Source organism: Martes martes, assembly GCF_963455335.1.
Source record: "Martes martes genome assembly, chromosome: 5".
In the NCBI taxonomy this organism is placed as follows: Eukaryota; Metazoa; Chordata; class Mammalia; order Carnivora; family Mustelidae; genus Martes; species Martes martes.
Genome location: NC_137892.1, coordinates 133995340 through 134015406, shown reverse-complemented (window position 1 = coordinate 134015406; position 20067 = coordinate 133995340). Strand labels below are relative to the sequence as shown.

General features: G+C 38.1%; 2 protein-coding genes across 13 annotated transcripts in view; both read right to left on the bottom strand.

Annotated features, from left to right (window-relative positions):
* TTC33 (tetratricopeptide repeat domain 33) overlaps positions 1-9121 on the bottom strand; it is a 32072-nt gene extending 22951 nt beyond the window's left edge. The window contains exons 1-2 of one of the 6 annotated variants that reach the window (XM_080804874.1): positions 9024-9121; positions 4647-4868 (exon numbers count right to left, since the gene is read on the bottom strand). In XM_080804874.1, coding sequence (XP_080661000.1) covers positions 4647-4867 — 221 coding nt within the window. In that variant the 5' untranslated portion in view covers position 4868; positions 9024-9121. Of the gene's footprint in view, positions 1-4646; positions 4869-8479; positions 8673-8755 lie in introns of those variants that run through there. The other 5 variants (XM_080804873.1, XM_080804872.1, XM_080804875.1 and 2 more) reach the window with 5 other exon arrangements.
* Positions 9122-12358: 3237 nt separating this feature from the next.
* PRKAA1 (protein kinase AMP-activated catalytic subunit alpha 1) overlaps positions 12359-20067 on the bottom strand; it is a gene marked incomplete at its 5' end in the record, with an annotated part of 31289 nt that continues 23580 nt past the window's right edge. For all 7 annotated transcript variants that reach the window (XM_080803897.1, XM_080803898.1, XM_080803902.1 and 4 more), the window contains 4 exons: positions 12359-15265; positions 17284-17410; positions 17523-18009; positions 19407-19631. In XM_080803897.1, coding sequence (XP_080660023.1) covers positions 15021-15265; positions 17284-17410; positions 17523-18009; positions 19407-19631 — 1084 coding nt within the window. In that variant the 3' untranslated portion in view covers positions 12359-15020. The remainder of the gene's footprint in view (positions 15266-17283; positions 17411-17522; positions 18010-19406; positions 19632-20067) is intronic.

The window sequence follows — 20067 nt, the reverse complement described above, 5'->3', positions numbered from 1 at the left end:
CATATGAATTTTAGGATAAGCTTGTCAATTACTACAAAATCAAGACCTGCTGGGATTTTGATTGGAATTTCATTACATTTACAGCTCCATTTGAGGGTGTGATAGGTGCCACAAATTGTTCTAATTGGGGGGTACTACCTCTGACTGGATGCTCAGAGAGGGGCTCATGGAGATGACCACATGTCAGTGTAGATCAGAAGGACAAGAAGAGAGAAATTAGAAAACAGAAGATAAGAGCTTTTCAGACAGAGCATCATAGGACAAAGTTGTATAAAAACTTTGTTCAAAAACACAAGGAAGGCCAGTGTTGCTAAAATGTAGTGATAATGAAAACGCTTAAAGATGAAGTTGATTCGGAAGACAGGCACTGAGGTTCTGTAGTGTTTTGTTTTATTTTGTTTTTTAAAAGATTTTATTTATTTATATGACAGAGTAAGAGAGAGATCACAAGTAGGCATAGAGGCAGGCAGAGGGGGAGAGGGGAACAGGCTCCCTGCTGAGCAAAGAGCCCGATGCAGGGCTCGATCCCAGGACCCTGAGATCATGACCTGAGCCAAAGGCAGAGGTTTAACGCACTGAGCCACCCAGGCGCCCCAAAGAGAAGCAGGCTCCCCACTGAGCAAGGAGCCCAATATGGGACTCAATCCCAGGACCCTCGGATCATAACCTGAGCTGAAGGCAGCAGCTTAACCAACTGAGCCACCCAGGCAATCCTGTTTTGTTTTGTTTTTTAAAGATTTTTTTTATTTATCAGATAGAGATCACAAGTAGGCAGAAAGGCAGGCAGAAAGAGAGGAAGGGAAGCAGGCTCCCTGCTGAGCAGAGAGCCCGATGCGGGGCTTGATTCCAGGACCCTGAGATCATGACCTGAGCTGAAGGCAGAGGCTTTAACCCACTGAGCCACCCGGGCGCCCCTGTTTTTTTTTTTTAAATTTAGCTTCACTATTCCTCCTCGAATTATTTTTTACTCCTCATATTACTTAAATCAAGTTTAATATTATCTTAGGTCTTTTTAAACTATTATTTCTATTTAGTTTTGGCACAGAGTAGCCAAACTGTTCAGTCCCACTAGATTCCTTTTATTTTGTTTAGTTATCTTCTAAAGCTGTGTATATATTACTCCAAAACAAATGCTGACCAGCAAAAATACACTATCATTTCACAGTGTTCTCCATTCAAAATAAAGCACCGAACCCAGCTGATTTCGGTGAAACGACTCAATGTTTTGACATGCAGGCAGAAAACAAGAGTTATTTTGTTTATCTACAGAGTTGCTATCTCCCTTGTACCACAGGAAATTCAGAGAGACTCCCATGGTAATAACTGAATAGCTTTTCTCTCCTGCACACTAGTGTGGTCTAGAGAAAAAGGCATAAACAAAGTTAATGAACTTTTAACAGGCACTTACAGGAATTTCTAAAGATGTTTTATCGATGTTCTGAAAATGATTTCATAAATGCGGAAAATTTATAGTGGGTTTTCTTCTAAGAACGGTCAATCTTGAAAAGTTCTACTTTTTTTAAAAAAAGATTTTATTTATTTATTTGACAGAGAGAGAGATCACAAGTAGGCAGAGAGGCAGGCGGTGGGGCGGTGGGGTAGGGGAGGCAGGCCCCCCGCTGAGCAGAGAGCCCGATGCGGGTCTCGATGCGGGTCTCGATCCGGGTCTCGATCCCAGGACCCTGAGATCATGACCTGAGCCGAAGGCAGTGGCTTAACCCACTGAGCCACCCAGGTGCCCCGAAAACTTTTTTTTTTTTTTAAGATTTTATTTCTTTGAGAGAGTGCGAGTGTGAGAGAGAGAGAGATCATGAGCAGGGGGAAGTGAAGAGGGAAAAGCAGACTCCCCACTGAGCAGGGAGCTGGAAGTTGGACTCAACCGCGGGACCCTGGGATCATGACCCAAGCCAAAGGCAGACGCTTAACTGAGCCATCCAGGCACCCCAAAAGAAAGCTTTTTATGCCTAAAATATCAGAAGTAGGATTCAGAATATAACATGTTAATTGTCCTTGATCGTTATTTATTTTCCATCATTCATTTCCAATTTGAGGTGCTAATATACTATAGTCTAGACACCATCTGATGTTTTATATTAAAATATATTAATAAAAGATTACTCTAAAATCAAAAATAAAAACAGAGCTAGAAACTAAAATGTTGTTTCTTCAAATCTCATTCACAACAAAAATGACTAACAAGGAAACTTACACCCACCCTGAGCAATTTTAATTAAGGAAGAAGAAAAAAAAGAACAAAGAGAAGAAAACTGCTTTTTGTTCAGTACTACTTTCTTTTCTTTTCTTTCTTTTTTTTTTTTTTTTTGGATGCAGAGAGAGAGATCACAAGCAGGCAGAGAGACAGGCAGAGAGGGAGGGGGAAGCAGGCCCCTCACTGAGCAGAGAGCCCAATGCAGGGCTCGATCCCAGGACCCTGAGATCAAGACCTGAGCCGAAGGCAGAGGCTTAACCCACTGAGCCACCCAGGTGCCCGTCAGTACTACTTTTAATTTCTCAAATTTTTCATTACAACATGGAAGTTACCAGTCAAAGGCACACAGGCCTGATTTTAGATCTCTGGATGACCTGAAGGGTATTGTCCTAAACTCAGACCTATTCAGATACTACTCCTGCCGACCATATATATATCTTCTCAAAATCATATCCTTAGTGCAAATAAAAAAACAACACTCCTCATGTTGGTTAGTATAATTCTCTTAATGTATTTCATTCCCAAGGATAAATGTTTCAAGATTTTATTTAAGATTTTATTTGAGAGATACAGAGAGAGCATGAGCGGAGAGTGGGAGAAGCAGACTCCCTGCTGAGCAGGGAGACTGATGCAGGGATTAATCCCAAGACTCTGAGATCATGACCTGAGCTGAGGGCAGAGGCTTAACTGACTGAGCCATCCGGGCACTCCAATATTTCAATAGTTTTATTAAAACATGACTTTCAGCAGATATTAAACACAGTAAACTGATATAGGCATGACGTCTTTCAAATGGCTGCATTGATGACAACCTGATGTTACTTCTCTCCCAATATGATACAATAGAAAGTACAAACCTATTAAGTACTCTTGCCAAAAAGTCAATCAGAATCTAAATCAAATCTCCATACCTCAGTTAAGAAGAAACACATGAAATAGAGGAACAAGATAAATGACATCCATAAGGAACAATTAAATAGAAAATTGGTCTAGACTCTTCAAAAAAGTCACTATCATTGGGGATAAAGTAGGGGACCTAAGTAGACACTAAAGAGCTATAACCATGAAATGAATGTGTGAACTCTGACTGGATCCTGATTTAAAAACAAAACAAAACAAACAAACAAACAAACAAACAAAAAAACTGTAAAAGACATTTCAATGAAAATTAGAAAAATCTAAATGTGGACTGCGTATTAGTTTACTGAATTGTTAATGTTCACAGCTTTGATAGTTACAGTGTGTAGTAAGAGAATATTCTTTTTTTTTTTTTTTTTAAGTAGACTCTATATCCAACATGAGGTTCAAACTCACGACCTACAGCTCAGGAGCTGCACACTTTACTGAGCTAGCCAGGGGACCCAAAATATCCTTATTCTTACAAAAAGCATGCTAAATTAGGAGAGAGGTGTTACGTCTACAACTTACTTTCAGACATCACAAAAAAAACTGTAAATGTATAATTACATGTCAGTGTATGTATATGTATGTATAGAAATAGATAAATAAAGCAGTTCTTAGGAATTTTTTATCTAGCTAGAGGGAATACAGGGGTTGAACTATTATTTTAACTCTAATGTAGATTTGAAATTTTTAAAAATACAAATGTCCTTTTCCACCTCTAGGTTATAAAGATACCCTTCCATATTTTCTTTCATTAACTGTGTAGTTTTACACTTCACACTAAGTTTTTTTTTTTTTTTTGGCTCTCTAGAGTCCATATTTGTATGTGGTATTAGATACAGACCATTTTCTTTTCCTATATAGAAAATTCCAGCTTTCTCTATCGAATCTCCTAGCCAATGGGTTCAGTCCCCACTGATTTGTGAAAGAATGATTTTTGGTCCCACAGAAAGACCTAACCAGAGACAGGAGAAAAGGAACAAGAATGTAGGAAAAAAAGGGAAACAGAAAAAAGTAAAGGGTAAACAGCAAGAGCATAAGTGCTTAGCTGAATAAGGGCTGAAGATAAGTGAAATTATTATCAAATTCCTAAGCACAACCATATTTATTGAATAAAAGCCAATGAAAAAGGATAACTGAACATCTTTAAAAAAAAAAAAAAAAAGTACATGCCCTCAAAGCCCTTCAGGAAACACCCAATTTGTCTGGTATATAAATACACAAGGAGAAAGTTTTCAGAAATTAAACTATCTCCTACCAACCAAGAACGTGGATTACATTTTACTCAGCATTTACTCTTCTTCAGACAAAACAAAAGCGATGGCAAAGTAGACATTCCAAGCATCTTAGAGACTCTTCTACAAACTTTCAGACTCCATGGGCATGTTTAAAGGTGTCTTTAAAACTTATTTAATTGATTAATTTAGCATCTAGATCAGAATTTTAAGACATGAATTTATAGAATTCATAGCTCTTCATCTCATCACTGACACAAATGTTAACCGTTCTCTATAAGAAAACCCTAAAAACATACCTTTTATTTTCAGCCAAACTGGCTCCTTCATCCTTCAGCTGCTTACTCTTCTCAGCGCAGCCCTCAGAAAGCATTTCTTTCCTTCGTTTAATGGAATGAAGCCAGTTCCCTTCTTCATTCTCAACTACATCCTTCTCATCGGCAGCTTCAGCTTCAAACTGCTGGGAAGTCACCTTTGAGACCTTCTCGCCAATTTTCCTCTTCCATCCAAAGGAAGCCATTCTGGGAAATTACAAAGAAACAGCTTTAAAATTCAAACTTGGCCTTTTATAGAAGTTCTCCAAATAATAGGTGAAGAAGGGATAACAGAATCAGACTGGCACCACTTTTTAAACTCCTAATTAAATGGTGGACCAAGGCAATAGTCAACAAAGGTTGCTAACATCATAAAGGAAGCCAACTGGACAGTATCTCCTGGTTGAAGGGCCATACCACCAATGAAGTTCCTATGAAGGTCACAAATGTTGGACCTATGAAGGCAAAAACTAATTCTTAATCAGACTGAGCGTACCAAACTCTACCAGTTTATAAGAAACCTGAGATGTGGATGAGCATGCTAGATAACATGTTGGAGATGAAGACAGCAAATTTAAAAAAAAACTGAAGAAAAATAAAACTGGTTTCTTCAAGAAACAAACTTCCAGGAAAAAAGAGAAAGATGGGAGATTAAAGAGACTTCAGAGACATACTAACTAAACATAACCTATGCATCTTGTTTAGCTCTGGATTCAAAGAAGCCAATGGGGAGGAAATATTTATGAAATAATAGGGGAAACCAGAACACTGGTTTGATATTCGATGATATCAAGGAATTATCACTATTGTTTAAGGTATGATAATACTATTATACTTAATGTTTATAAAAAGAATGCTTATCTTTTAGGAATATATACTAAAATATTTCATGAGATTAAATGATATCTAGAAATTTTTTTCAAAGTGATCACCAGGGGTGTGGTTGCAACAGAGGAGAAATATAGATGAAAAGATTGCTCTGGGTTGATAATTGGTAACGTTAGGTGATACATACACAGGATTTCTTGTACTTTCCTTTCTCATACACATTTGAAATTTTCCACCATAAAAACGTTTTTAAAAGAGTCAAACTTGGTAAATAACTTAATTCACAGAACTACTGGGTAAATCTAAAAGATAACACATGTTGAGCTGTTTTGTAAATCAGCAATGATACACAAATGTAAAGGATAAGAAAGAAAGGACAACTGGTGAGACAAAATGAAAGAAAACCATAGAAGCACTCAACAAATTACGTATTTAGAGAAGGGATTTACTGAGGAATTCAAGAACTCTTACTATGTGCATGGATGAGCTTAAAGACACCGAGAAATTCCTGGAATGGTATATATATATATATTTCTATGTTTGTGTGCATTCTGGAGAAGAGTGTCTAAGCTTTCATTCCATTCTTAAGGGAGTCTATAACCCTGAGGTGATTATAATCACTAGGGGCATAAGGAAAAGCCATGAAGCAGAGGTGTTTGTAACACTATCAAAGAATGGGCATTTGGGAGTAAGGGAGAGAGAGAAATGAAATAATGAATAAGTTCTAGCAGATGTCAAGGTCTTCATCACCGATGCACATGGCTGAACTAAAATACAAGTAATCAATCGAAGAAAGGGGACAAAAAAGTAAAAGGGACTATGAAGTTATTCACATGGAAAGGCCCAAGATAAAGGCAGAACTTGGAGGGGTAGGAAAATTACAGGTCATGTGCCTAAGTTCTAATGAATACAAGGAAGGTTCAATACATTGTAGCAACCAAGAAATGCATGCATAGGCAGATAAATGTGAACCACATGCTTTCCACTGGAGCAGGGATTGTTCAAAAAGCCCAGAGGGGTAATGTATTATAAGATACAGTGGGGAATTAGGACAATGCCAAACTCTCTTCCCAGACCCATCATAATATAGGAGATATATTATATGATATATATAATATGAGTTCCCTATGTTTCAAGAGGACTTTAAGTAACTTAGGGGAAGAACCAAGAAATGACTCAAAATGAAGTGTGGTTACATTGGAACAGAAAGCCAGAGGCACAGAGTTAAGACAGTGTAAAAGAATAAATCATTAGGAAGATCTCATAAGATACCAGGTTAAGATATCTAGATTAAGAACTCTAGTGTTTATAATTGTCCCTATGACAAGAACGAGGACAATTACATTTTCTGGCTTCAAGTTACCAAATGGAACTTTGTTTCTAAATCAGCAATGTGAGGAACCAGGTAATGTGGGAACCCCGTTAACAGAGGAAAACTTGGTATATTTATGTAGGGAAATTACATTAAAAATCATCAGTCGAGTCTATATATTATTGGGAGCAGGGGTTAAGGTGGAGAGGAAAGGAAAAAGGAACAGAGAGACCTCCAACCCAAACCATTGTCACACACAACACTGCCTTGGGTGTCTCTCCCATCTTCCTCCACAAATCCTTTAAGCTCTTCTAGAGGTCAGAGGCTGTGGAGGTCAGGCGAGAATGAGGTTACATGTGTATAAAAGGCCTGATGACCGCTAGTAGTTGACAAGTTTAGCCTTGAAGAGAGCGAAAAGAATACATTCCTCTCAAACAAGAGTTAATATTGAGTGAAAAGCACAGGCAAGTTCAGGGATAGGGGGAAAAAATAAATGAAGGATTTCCTATCCCTAAGCTTCACATTTCCCAGAGAAATAGGCAGCTCCAAGTAAAGGGAAAAGAAACAGTTTTGAGTACTTGCGAAGAATAGAAAAGTTCCAAAGTAGTCACTATAGAGAATGGGAAAACAGGAAAAGCAACAGTAAGGGATGAATAAAGATAGCAAACAGTATCAGGGGCCCACTCAAGGTTAAAAAGCATGAATCTGTTACCAAGACCATTAGCAGAGTTTTGTATTTTCTTCAAAACTGTCTGGAGACCACAAGAGTAGAGTCAATACACTCCAGAATAAGTGTTATTAGAGAGTAAAAAAGGATAGTATGGGGACGCCTGGGTGGCTCAGTTGGTTAAGTCCCTGCCTTCGGCGCAGGTCATGATCCCAGGGTCCTAGGATCGAGTCCCGCATCGGGTTCCTTGCGCGGCAGGGAGCCTGCTTCTCTCGCTGCCTCTGCCTGCCTCTCTGCCTGCTTGTGTGTTCTCTCTCTCTCTCTGGCAAATAAATAAAATCTTAAAAAAAAAAAAAAGATACGATGACTTCAATGGAGACACTTGAGGCTTCCTGGAGGGGAGGCTGGTAAGTTTTGAAGAATAAAAGTTGGCCAGCCTTAAAAGGAGGGTTGAGTCTTAGGATATATGCAAAACAGTCTCTAACCTGAAAAACTGAACACTCAGAGTTGATTCAGGTATCTTAATTAGTACTAGTTTGTTGTTCCTCTAAGGTTATCTGAACGTCAAATTAAAAACTTCTTATAAATAAGGCTTTCCTGAGTCTATAGTTAGATGCACAAGGTGCCAACATCCCAGCCCTTATGTTTTTCACCTGGATAAGAAGTCATATGGGTAAACCATAATCATATAGGTTTCCCGTTAAACTCACGAAACAACACAAATTCATTTTATACAGACTTATAGTTAATGAACACCATGAAAACCCTAAACAACAAAGCTGGGTTCTAAATTCTTCTGTTGGTCCAACGATCCTTACGGCAGGCTTTCAATTACTGTGGACGGCTGGACAGTTCTACCAGCCACAAGCCCAGAATGCATGTCTTCACTGCATTGGAGGATGCAGCACCTAAGACGAGAAACCACCAGATGAACACCCCTTAGGAAACCGAAACAGCATCCTTCGGGTACCGGGATGTACTCAGAGCTAAGAAACTCAAGAAGCGATTTACCCGAAAATGGCACCGTAACAGAGAAACCTGTATTATTAGCAAGTTCCCCGTGCGAAGTTCATAAAGGCTGCCCTGGACGTCACCTGCGAGTTCACCAGGCCGTGCTCAGCAGCAGACACCCCCATCGCGGGGTGGGAAGCAAGCTCGGGTCCGCTCCTCCCACCGCTAAGGGAAGGTCAAAGCCGCCCCGGCCGCCGTGGAGACGCGGAAGCCGCTCCTGACGCAGGCGTAAGGGAGGGCCTGACCCCCTGGAACTGCTCGTCTCCAGAGACCAACCTTAGCGTCCCCGCTCTGCCCACACCCCTGTTGGGTGTCAACTCCGACGTCTGAAGCTCCTTTTCCCCCTAACCACCAGACGCACCAGCCTCGTGTAGCAATTCTTCCTCCAGCTTCCACCACGGTCAGCGTAAACCCCACTTACCTGATGACCACTCCCCTGGGCCCGTGTTTACATTGTGCTCGCCTTTACCCACCGGAACCGGAAGCTACCATGCCGGACCTCCTACCGGCCTGCCTTTGGAGCCAGGTCTCCCAAGAAACTGACCTGGCCGACCCGGGGCGTCGGAACCACGCCGAGAGACGGGCAGGGAAGCGGCGACTCTCAGAGCCCTTGTGGTTGCCAATCCCTTTCTCGGGACCACAAATCCCAGAGGTCACTGCGGCCGTCCCCACCCCACTACCCTCTGGGATTTGTAGTTTGAGCCACGCGCGCCCCGAGCGCCCTCTAGTAGCCGCCGGGAGCGTGTGGCGCAAGGGCGACCGCGGCGCGTGAGCGCGGGAAACTAGGGCTGCGCAGGTAGAGGGGCGCGCAGGGAGAGGCAGCCCCAGCCAGACTGCGCGCCCCGTTCAGTACGCCGGTGAAACAGTCGAGGCTGGGGGAAAAGATTTGGGAGTACTTCATCCCATTACGTTAGGACCCTGCCCTAAAGGACTTTACAGCCTACCTAAGAGACCGGCCAGACACAAAGGACAGAAGCAAAACTCCACGGGAAAGGAGTCCAGGGGAGCAGGTCGGGGAGAGAGGCCCGTGGTTCAACTGTAGGCTTCACTTTGGAAAAAATAGGTAAGTTGGGCCCGTAAGAAGTATAACCTGAAAGTCCTGTGGTTTGTGTCTTGAAAATAATTAAGTGGGAAAATGTAACGCAGGGAACTGTTTAGGAAATTGAAAAATTAGGATTGTCCATTTACCGAAGTAGCTAACTTGTGCAAAGGAAGATCATTTCTGTAGACCAGGCTTTCTCAACCTCAGCGTTATATTTCAAACTGCATCATCTTTGCTGGGGAAAGGGAGGCTCTCCTGTGCGGGGTGGGATGTTCAGCGGCATCCCTGGAATCTACCCACTCGATCCCATTCGCATCCACTCCCACCACCTCTACCACCTGTTGTGACAACCAGAATTGTCTCCAGTCACTGCCAGATGTCCCTGGAAGGAAAATCGTTCCCCCACCCCTGCCCCGTTGAGAACCGCTGTTGTGGAACAATGATGCTCCGAGGTAAGCCTCAGACCCCCGAGGGTTGCCAAGACCTTTTCAAATTATCTTACTGTTCACAGTAAGACATCATTTGCCATTTCACAATGTTGACGTTGCACTGGTAACGGAAAAGCAGTGGTGTGTAAAACTGATGGCAGCTCAGCCATCAAGGCAATGATACCAAATTGTGCTAGCTGTCCTTGTATTCTTCTCCACCACACTCATAGTACCCAAAAAATAAATAAATAAATAAATAAATAAATAATTTAAAAAAAAAAAAAAAAGAGGGCCACTCAAGAATATCCTTCACTGGGGCGCCTGGGTGGTTCAGTGGGTTAAAGCCTCTGCCTTCTCCTCAGGTCATGATATCAGAGTCCTGGGATCCAGCCCCACATCAGGCTCTGCTCAGCAGGGAGCCTGCTTGCTTCCCCCTCTCTCTCTGCTTGCTGCTCTGCCTACTTGCAATCTCTCTCTCTCTGTGTCAAATAAATAAATAAATAAAATCTTTAAAAAATATATCTATATATCCTTCATGAAGCAGTAAAACTTATTTTATTAAAATGACCCTTGATGCTCATAAAGTACTGCTGCTGCGTATTGAAGTGCGATGTCTCAAGTAAAAGCACTTGGGAGTTTAATTTTAAACTGAAATAGATACGTTTTTGTGGAATACAACTCTTATTTAGAAAAACAACCAGCCGTCCAGTTGGTTATTCAGGCTTGGGTTTGTGATAGGCCTTACCCTGAAAGTAAACAAATGGAGCCCATTAACTTCAAGAAAAACAGTTCATGGTGTTGCCAAGAATATACTGTCATATCATAGAAGTGTATCATATAGAAGTATATAACTTCTGATATTATGAAAGAAACAAAGGTAGTAGCATGTTTCTTAATATGGGGAGAAGCTGACATGGCCGTGTTCACTGCAAACCTAAAACACTGAAAATCCATCAAGCCAAATATTTATGATTTGTGTACTTTTCTAAGTTACATACTTCTATAAGCCTTTAAAAACACGTATCTCCCTGACAAGACACTCACTGCAGGTTAATGCCTTATGGTCACATTCTTAGCGCTTGGTTCATAGTAGCTATTTGAGGGGATATAGTTTGCAGTGCAAATTATTAAATGGTACTTGAAAGTGTACCCCTTTCTAGGGATCTTTTCCTAAAACTCTCAAATAGTTTTACGCTGATAAAGGCGACTTCCCACACCAAGTTTTCACACTACCTACCACTTACTTAAGCCTATGAACTTGAAGTACCTATTAGTATATTTAATACATTTCTCATGCTGTTAATTGACAATATGATCATCTTCCAAGTTGCTGGAAATCCTCTAAGTTTGTCAGGGTTACCATTTATTGGCACTCACAATAAATAGAACACCCTATTTGTCTACAATAGGACAGTTCAATAAATATTGATTTTTCAAACAAGAAAATTTATTGTACAATTTTATAGAGTTAGGGAAAATAAATATCTAGAGCAACTTAGGAATTCCCTAAAGAACAATCTTACGTGCTATTCATAACATTCTTTAGTACTGTTTTGTTACAACTGTCAAACTATTTTAAAGATTTAGAATGCCAACAATCTAGCTCAATCAAGCCCTGCCTAATGATGCCATATGGGATATAAGATTTCATTATAGTTGAATTTTAACAGTAGTGGAATTCTAACCAGATCGAATGTTGACAACAAAGAAAATGGGTAACTACATTGGCTTTTATTGTATTCATCTTAATATTTTTTGTTCAGGTGGTTTTTAGATGAAATAAAAAAAATCAGTAATTTAGTTGAGACAAAGATCACATTTGAATGCTAAGATGTGTTTAAGCACTGTATTTTATATTTAGACACATTGTCAAAAAGATGCACAGGTGGTCTGCTATGAAGTTAAAAAATTTAAGCACAATGTAACATGAAAAATGATGTTTTTCTTTATCACCCATTTTTTAAATCAAAGTATTTTAAATTATATGCTTAAATATACCCCAGTCAAAACAAACATGAACACATCTCAGAGATACTGTACTACGAAGATTGATTTCTACCCTGTCACCAACATATAGTTATGTTGTACGTGGAACTTCAGTCACCTTGTCAGGAGAATTCACAATGAAAATGAGATTTCTGCTGTGGGTGGAGAAGATGGACAAGAGTTAGGGGAAAAGATTTACACAACACACTTGTCTCTCATTCGGAAGGTGCCAGTCAGAGCACAGATGCACGGAGCTCTCCATCCAGCCACAGTCCACAGTCCACCAAGCATTCATTCATGTAAGTGGTAGCACTGCAAGGTCAAAAAGCAGGGAAGGAGGGATGGAGAGTGTGCTCTCATCTTTTTGTATAAAATAATGTAAAACTCTGAAAAACTACAAACGCATCTCAAGAGAAAATATAATCAAAGTAAAAGCAATGGAGTTTATTTCAGTGAAATTAAATTAGATATATTAAGCTCCCATATCCCCCAACCTGTAGAAAAGTTCCTCTCGGTGAGAAATCATTTATTTTAATGGCAAAATTTTTTACATATCAGTAAAATCTGTTATATTTAAAACTATGTATACAGTACATTTCTGGCAAAAACCTTATACATCTTTTAGTTGTCAAGACAAAGTAAAAATATGGTTGCAGAAAATCACAAAAAATATAAATTGCTGAAAAGATAATAAAAAAAGATTAAAAATCATTTGCATTGACTCCCTTTATCTTCAGTAAGAATTTGCAAACTACAAGTTTTTGAAAGTTCTGATGCAACCTTGACATATTCAACCAAAAGTTGTCATTTCAAATATCCCAGCTTAAAAAAGAATTTACTGCAATAATCTGTGCGTTTATCATACTATTTGTACAATATTTAAATATCTTCAAAATAAAATTCAGTAACTAAAAGGAATCACAATAACTTAATAAGAAGCAAAGTTTACAAAATTAACAATTTTTAGAAGGTCCTGTTTAATTGGTTCCTCCTTTTGTTCTCCCCAAGTCCCCTCAACAGCTTATAGAGACATTATGAAGATGCCTTAGTTCTATATACAAATCTGTAACTTTAAAAATAGTCTTCTGTTCTTAACATCAGGAACATAATGCTGCATTTTACAGACCCTACATTAAGCCAATATTCCCCAAAACACGGGGCCACATACAAGTTATAAATACACTTGTGAATTTATTATTTAAGTTGAACTCCTATTAGTTTATACAGCTTTCAGATTCTAAGTTGAATAGAGAAGCCCTGGACAAAAAGAAACAAGATTTTTCTATGAATTCAGTGCATGTTTCTAGGGGCGCTGGAACCAAATCTACGACAGTTAAGTATGCAAGCTATCGAGACACTTGAGTACATTACTGTCTGAATACATAGGTGCTCACTGTATTTGCCAAAAACTTGTCTATAATACAAAGGTATGAAATGAGAAATAAGATAGCTCTTTTGCAATGGAAAAATGATCGATACCAAAAAAATCAATACCTTGAAGTTAAAATAGTATAAGGCAATTATGGATGATATAGTATTTTTTATTATTAGCATACACAGGACACCAATTTTAACTGATATGACTTTAAATTTTCATTTACAACTATTACGGAATGCTACTAGGAAAAAGGAAAGAGGAAGGAAAAGAAAATATAGAGATCTTACAAAAATTATTTAACCATCTTTAGGCAGTTCCCATAATGCTACTTTTTAAAAAGTGATTAAAATCCAAAACGTATGTGACCATTTAGAAGCACTAACCAACCTGTTCCATATTATACTGAAATAATAATGTCCTATCTGACTAAGGAGACATAACTAAATGCAATGTGTAAACTTTCACTGAATCCTGGTTTGAAATAATGAGCTATAATAAGAAATTTGGAGGGCAGCTGGGGCATGGTTAGATGACATTAGGGAATTACTAATTTTGTGTTTTAGGAAAATGTCATTATTTTTAGGAAATGCTTGAAATGTTGAGGGTGATTATGTCAGCAACAGCCAAGTGGTTCAGGGGGAAAAAGCATACACACACACACACACACACACAAACACACACACACATATATATACACAACTATATCTATATACATGTATAGATATAAACCAAACATGGCAAAACATTGACCAATGTGGAATCTAAGTGGTAGATACACATGTGATCACCCTGCAGCCTTTCAATTTTTCTGTTTTTAAAAATGTTCACAATAAAATTTGGGAGAAAAACTCATATCTGAGCATTTAAACAGTTTGTAAGAAATGTTCTTTCTGTGTGCTAAATCAATTTAAAAGATACATAAATGAATGACTAGAAACTTTTTATATACATTCAATACTGACATGAGCAGCGAACTTTGTGAGATTGACAAAATCATGATTTATAGTATATGCAACTCAACTCTTGTGACAAAAAGAGATTTATATACAGAATGTAAGATTTAACTAAGATTTACCTTCGTGCCTAGAGTATCTGAATATATAAGTTCTGTGCATTTTTGGACTTACCAAGCTAAAGAGAAAATTTTAATTGTGTCTAATATCTTTGATGTGCTCACCAGATACTAAAAAATATTAAGGGAAGAGATATGGAATAGTCATCCAGACTGTCACTACTGTTAGAAGATACTTGCTATTTGAGACGATAAGGAGCCCCCAAAACAAAATCACCTATAAAGATCTCTGGGGATTCTAGGCAAATATTTATTGAATAAATTTATGAAGCAGTTATATAACACATCAACATGTAATAATATATGAAGGCCTTTATGGTAAATTAATATTCTACAAAGCCCTGTGTACACTAAATATAAAATAGCCAAATATCAAGTGAGCCTGAGAGACCTATAATTCATTGTGAATATTACATTATGCTATATGCCTACTGAACAATGAACAAAATTATCTTAATTCATTTTTGCACATTAGGCTTTTAACTATTAATCATATTCCAATTCCTGTGCAAACTGCATTCCAAAAGGCCAATCCTCAGTTATAATTAGGTATAACTTGATTATATATGGAAGCATTTGGCTATTATTTATTATGCATGCTTATTGCTATCAAAGAAATAAGCAAAGTTTTAGGTTTACTGTGCAAGAATTTTAATTAGATTTGCACACATCTCAAAAAATTCTATTGTGTGACTTCCAGGTCTTGGAGTTAAGTCAACAGGAGAAGAGTCAAGTGAGGTCATAGATGAGGTAAGAGAAGCTTCTGAGGATTTTCCTTGAGCCTCAGCATCTGAATCATTCCTTTGGCAAGATCGATAGTTGCTTACGGATCCCGATCTCTGTGGAGTAGCAGTCCCTGATTTGGCTTCAGTAATTTCATCTGGACAAAAAAAATTTCAATGTATTATAATCCATGACACCCCCCAAAAGTTTAATAGTATTTAATTTGCTTCTTTGAGACCAATGACCAGCTGCCAAAACCATCTTTATGCTGAATACTTTCTACAATAGAGGTGATGAGTCTGTGTTAAACCATTTGCCTTTTTTCCTTACAGTATGTATTCTCCTGATGGCTAATCAAGATTGGGTACGGTACACAGTTACTCATCAGTCTTGCAATCCAAAGCTAAAAGCCCAATAAACTAATAACCATAGGACTCAATAAACATCATTCCCTAGTGACAAAAATTAATCCCTCTATATTAAAATCATAGAATAAATGCACTTAAAATTTGGAAATAATACTGGAAATCATCTCATCCAACCCTTTGTTCTACTGATAAATAAACATAAACCCCAGAAAGTGAAGTAACTTGCCATAGGTAATAAATGATCAGAGAGGTAAATCTAGAACCTGCATCTCCTATCATTTCAGTGCTTTTCACTCTCCCACTTTCTCTTCATAATTAAGATCTCATAAAAGAGAATGATTCCAACAAACAGAAATCAAGGAAGAACTAAAGTTGGAAACAGAGTACAAAAACAGTAAATGTTCAAAATGCCTGGGTGGCTTTGTCAATTAAGCATCTGCCTTTAGCTCGGGTCATGATCCCAGGGTCCTGGGATCGAGTCCTGCATCGGGCTCCCTGCTCAGCAGAGAGTCTGCTTCTCCCTCTACCCATGGCTCCCTCTGCTTGTGTGCTCTCTCTCTTTCTCTCTGTCAAATAAATAAATAAAATCTTTTAAAAAAAAAAAGTGGTCATTCAAGAACACTTTATTGAGAGACAGATAAAATTAGAATCATGCAGCTCTCACAAAACTAATAAAGGATGCATATCTTTGATATGTCTCTAGCTTCAGGCTGGGAGCAAAAGACTGGGTGAGAGGAGAAAAATAACTGTAAGTCCCTAACCGGTCCAAAACACTTCTCTCTCAGTCCCCTACAAGAAACCTTACTTGACAAATAATTTCTTGTTCTATGAGCTACTAATCAAATCTGTTCACATTGCCTTATTAATCAACTCTAAAAGCTAATTGTACTTTAATTCTTAAATGAAAATTAAAAATATTAAATATCAGACATAAAAAATACTTAATAAAAAATCAACATTTATTTCCAAATAAAACATTTTATCTTACCAAAATGAACCACACCAAAAAACAGAAATGTGGCAGAAACTATCACTTTAGGATCAGACTGCATCTGGCTTTAGGATAATCTTAAAAGGACAATATACTGTAAGATTACAAGAAAAACACGATTCATAAATGCTGACATCACAGAGGCACAAAATCACATTTTATACTCTTTTGCTATTGAATTACTAGGAATAATTCAAGAAGCTTCGAAAGAGGTAAGCAGAGCCTCGATCGAGGTGGTCGTGTTCTCTGCTGTGAGCTTTCTTGCTACCTGAGTTCAACTGGGTGAACTAGGAGTGGCCAAGTCAGGTCAAGATCCAAATCCAAACAAAGAAAAGATGACCAAGGGTCTAATCAGCATGTGGGTGCACAACAACCCAGGGAGAGCAACGAAAAAAAGAGGAGGCACCACCCGAGAGTCAGGATGTTCTACTCATCAAGCGAAGGCAGCTGAAAGAGCATCTGTGGCTCAAGGACTGGGCTGGAAGCAGATCTCTAGGAGCTGCCTCAGGCAAAGGCTGGGGGTATAACTGAAGATGACCCTGACATCAAGGGGAGAAATCTGCCCTTTTCAGAGCCCATTAAAATTCCAGAAGCAGGTGAAGGACAGCCCCAGATTTAAACAAGGACAAGCTGAAACATGCAAACTACTCTTATGTGGGGGTACTTCACTGTGGAAATTCTCTCAATAAACCTTCTCCAAAGGAGAAAAAAAAAAAAAAAAAAAAAGCAGCAGCTTCAAAAGAATCAAAGACTGAAAAGCCAAGTTAGGTAACAAGTCTAGTATGTCAACTATGTTATTTTGTGGGACGTACATACCGTCAATACTACGGAAATCCAATAAGTACGTTCTGCTATCCACTTGGTATAACTGTAGGCTCATTTTGGAGTATGTACTTGTCACAGGATTCTTCCTTCGAACACGCAAATAATAGGGGTTTACAACCTAGTGTATGGTATGGACAAAAACAAAATCAAAAGCAGTTCTTCTAGAAAACACTTTATAGACTACAGGTTTGCCAAATGTGCTTATAATCAGACTGCCCTTTCTTTCTTACCTTCCATTCATAATCCAGCTGTTTAATTGCTCTACAAACTTCTGCCATGATATCATTCGGTCGACTTTGACTTCTAATTCCCAAATGCCATTTTGCTTTCCTTACACCTTGATGTTTGGATTTCTGTGGATTTAATTCATCGAGGGTGTGGCGTGCCCTTGGTGTTTCAGCAACCAAGAATGGTACTCTTTCAGGATGGGGCCGAGTCAAATGGTGATCATCAAGAAAAGAATCAGGTGGGCTTGTTGCCAAGTAAAAATCTTTGGCCTCATTCATTATTCTCCTGTTATCTATTATGAGGTGGTAGGCAACTGCCAAAGGGTCCTGGTGATTTCTGTTATAAAGGCAGCTGAGAACCTCCTCTTCTGAACACTCAAATTTTTCACATACTTCTTTTAAGGCTTCATCATCAATCATGGTTGAACTATATGATGGATCCTCAGGAAAAAGATATTTTGGAAGGTCTTGTTTAAACCATTCATGTTCCCTGAGAGAAAATGGCAGGGTCAGGAGGAGAATTTTGAGTAGAGATGAGACTGCAAATAACAGTTTGGGGAGTTTAGGATATGAATTCATTTATATTTGTATTCATATTGTATTTTCATTTTTTCAAACGGATTTTCTTTTCTGGCTCACATTTCATTGTGTACACTGGAGGAAATGCTCCAACCTCCTTCTGGTTTTAAGAAGGAGAAAGCAGTGCTGTACCAACAGGAAAAGAAACGTCTCCACTTTTATTTAAAGTTTTGGTACAAATGACTGACAAATGACAAAGACCAGCTTATTTCCATCTCAGAAAAATAACATATTCTGTGGCTTCATTATAATTATCTTTTGATATAATGTCCGGTGAAAAAACCATAACAACAAAAACAGGTATCATTCACTGAATGCTTACCATGTGGCAGGTTTCAGGCTAAGTACTTACTGTACATTATCTCACTTCACAAAACAATTCTACGAAGATAAAAATATCTCTGCATTTTTAATGAAGGAACTGAGAGTTTCCTAACTTCATATATAAAAGGATATGTTTGACCTGAATTGTGTCCAAAACTGCTAAAACTAGAAACATCAAGAAAGCAAAACACCCAAAAGAATAAGGACTATCTTCTGGGTGACAGAATTAGAGATCATTTTAGTTCTCTATTTTTTGGGTGTCTTCTAAGTCTTTTCCAGTTGTCACACATTACACTTAAATTGGAAAAAAATTGTAAAACACAAGAAAAAGGATCTCTCACTTAGATATTTTAAATTTTAGAGAATGATTTGTCCTTTCCCACTGGTGGTACAAACATGCCCTTCCATATGAAACTTACAAACCAGTAATTTCACATGTGATTCAGTATGTACTACCCCAAAACTACACCTTAAATTAAAATGTCTTCATAACTTGAGATGAACAAAAGAAAAAAAGAGTAATTCAAAAGATCAGAACTCAAACAGTGACACAGAAATTTACTACTGAAAAGTATTAATCCTAATGAGAATACATGAAAGTCAAATATGAGGCATACTACAGAAAATCTTGAAGAGCAACTACAAATGTAAAATCCCACCAGGGTCCTTTTTACTTCACATTAGTGGTTTTTTCAAAATTAAAAACAAATACAATATTCATTGTTACAATTTCAAAAGAAAGATGCATTAAGTAAAAAAGCAAAAGCCCACCTTACTACTAATCTTCTTTCCCTAAGGTGCCTGTTCAGTGTGTATTTTTAAATTCCAAAAAAAAATAAATGTGCCTATATACTGTATTTTTTAATATAAAAATGGCATTATGTTGTACATACTGTCCTGCAACTTTTTCTTTCACTTAACTTGTATCATTTAAACTATTAGATCTGATAATTAGATCTGATAATCTCCAAGCTGCATTATTACCTGATATCTTTGATTGTGGCCCTCTTCATGGGATCCACCTGTAGCATATGTTTCAAAAGGCTAATCACAGACGGATTTAAATACTGAGGGGTATAAAAGATCCCATCACATATCTTCTTAAAAAGAGTTGGCACATGATCATCATCAAATGGAAGGGTTCCACATAATAAAGCATAGAGAATAACCCCACTGCTCCATATATCTACCTCTGGACCTGCATACAATCTGTAACAGGACACATTAATTGGATTATGTAATCATTAGAAACTTGAGAGTCAATCAATCAAAAATTTTAAATATGGATACTTTATAAAGAATTATCAGAGTATGGTTTCTATGGTCATTGCTACACACTACACATAAAGATTCTATACTAATTCTATCAGTATTATCTTTGAAAACAAAAGTCAAGAATTTTTTTAAGTTTAGACTATAGCTAAAATTCTGTTCTCGCTACCTTACTGTGGTCCTTATAACATCAGTTAAGAATGTTTTTTAGTGACGAACTCTAAACCCACTTCTCTCAATAGCCCAAGACCTCCTACCAAGGCAAAAAGGACCTGAGGCTGTGGAATAAAGCCCAGCTGACTGGTTCACAGAAGATTCTAAACTGGTATTTGCAATACAATGTAGCCAACTGACTTAACTACCGCAGGCTGTT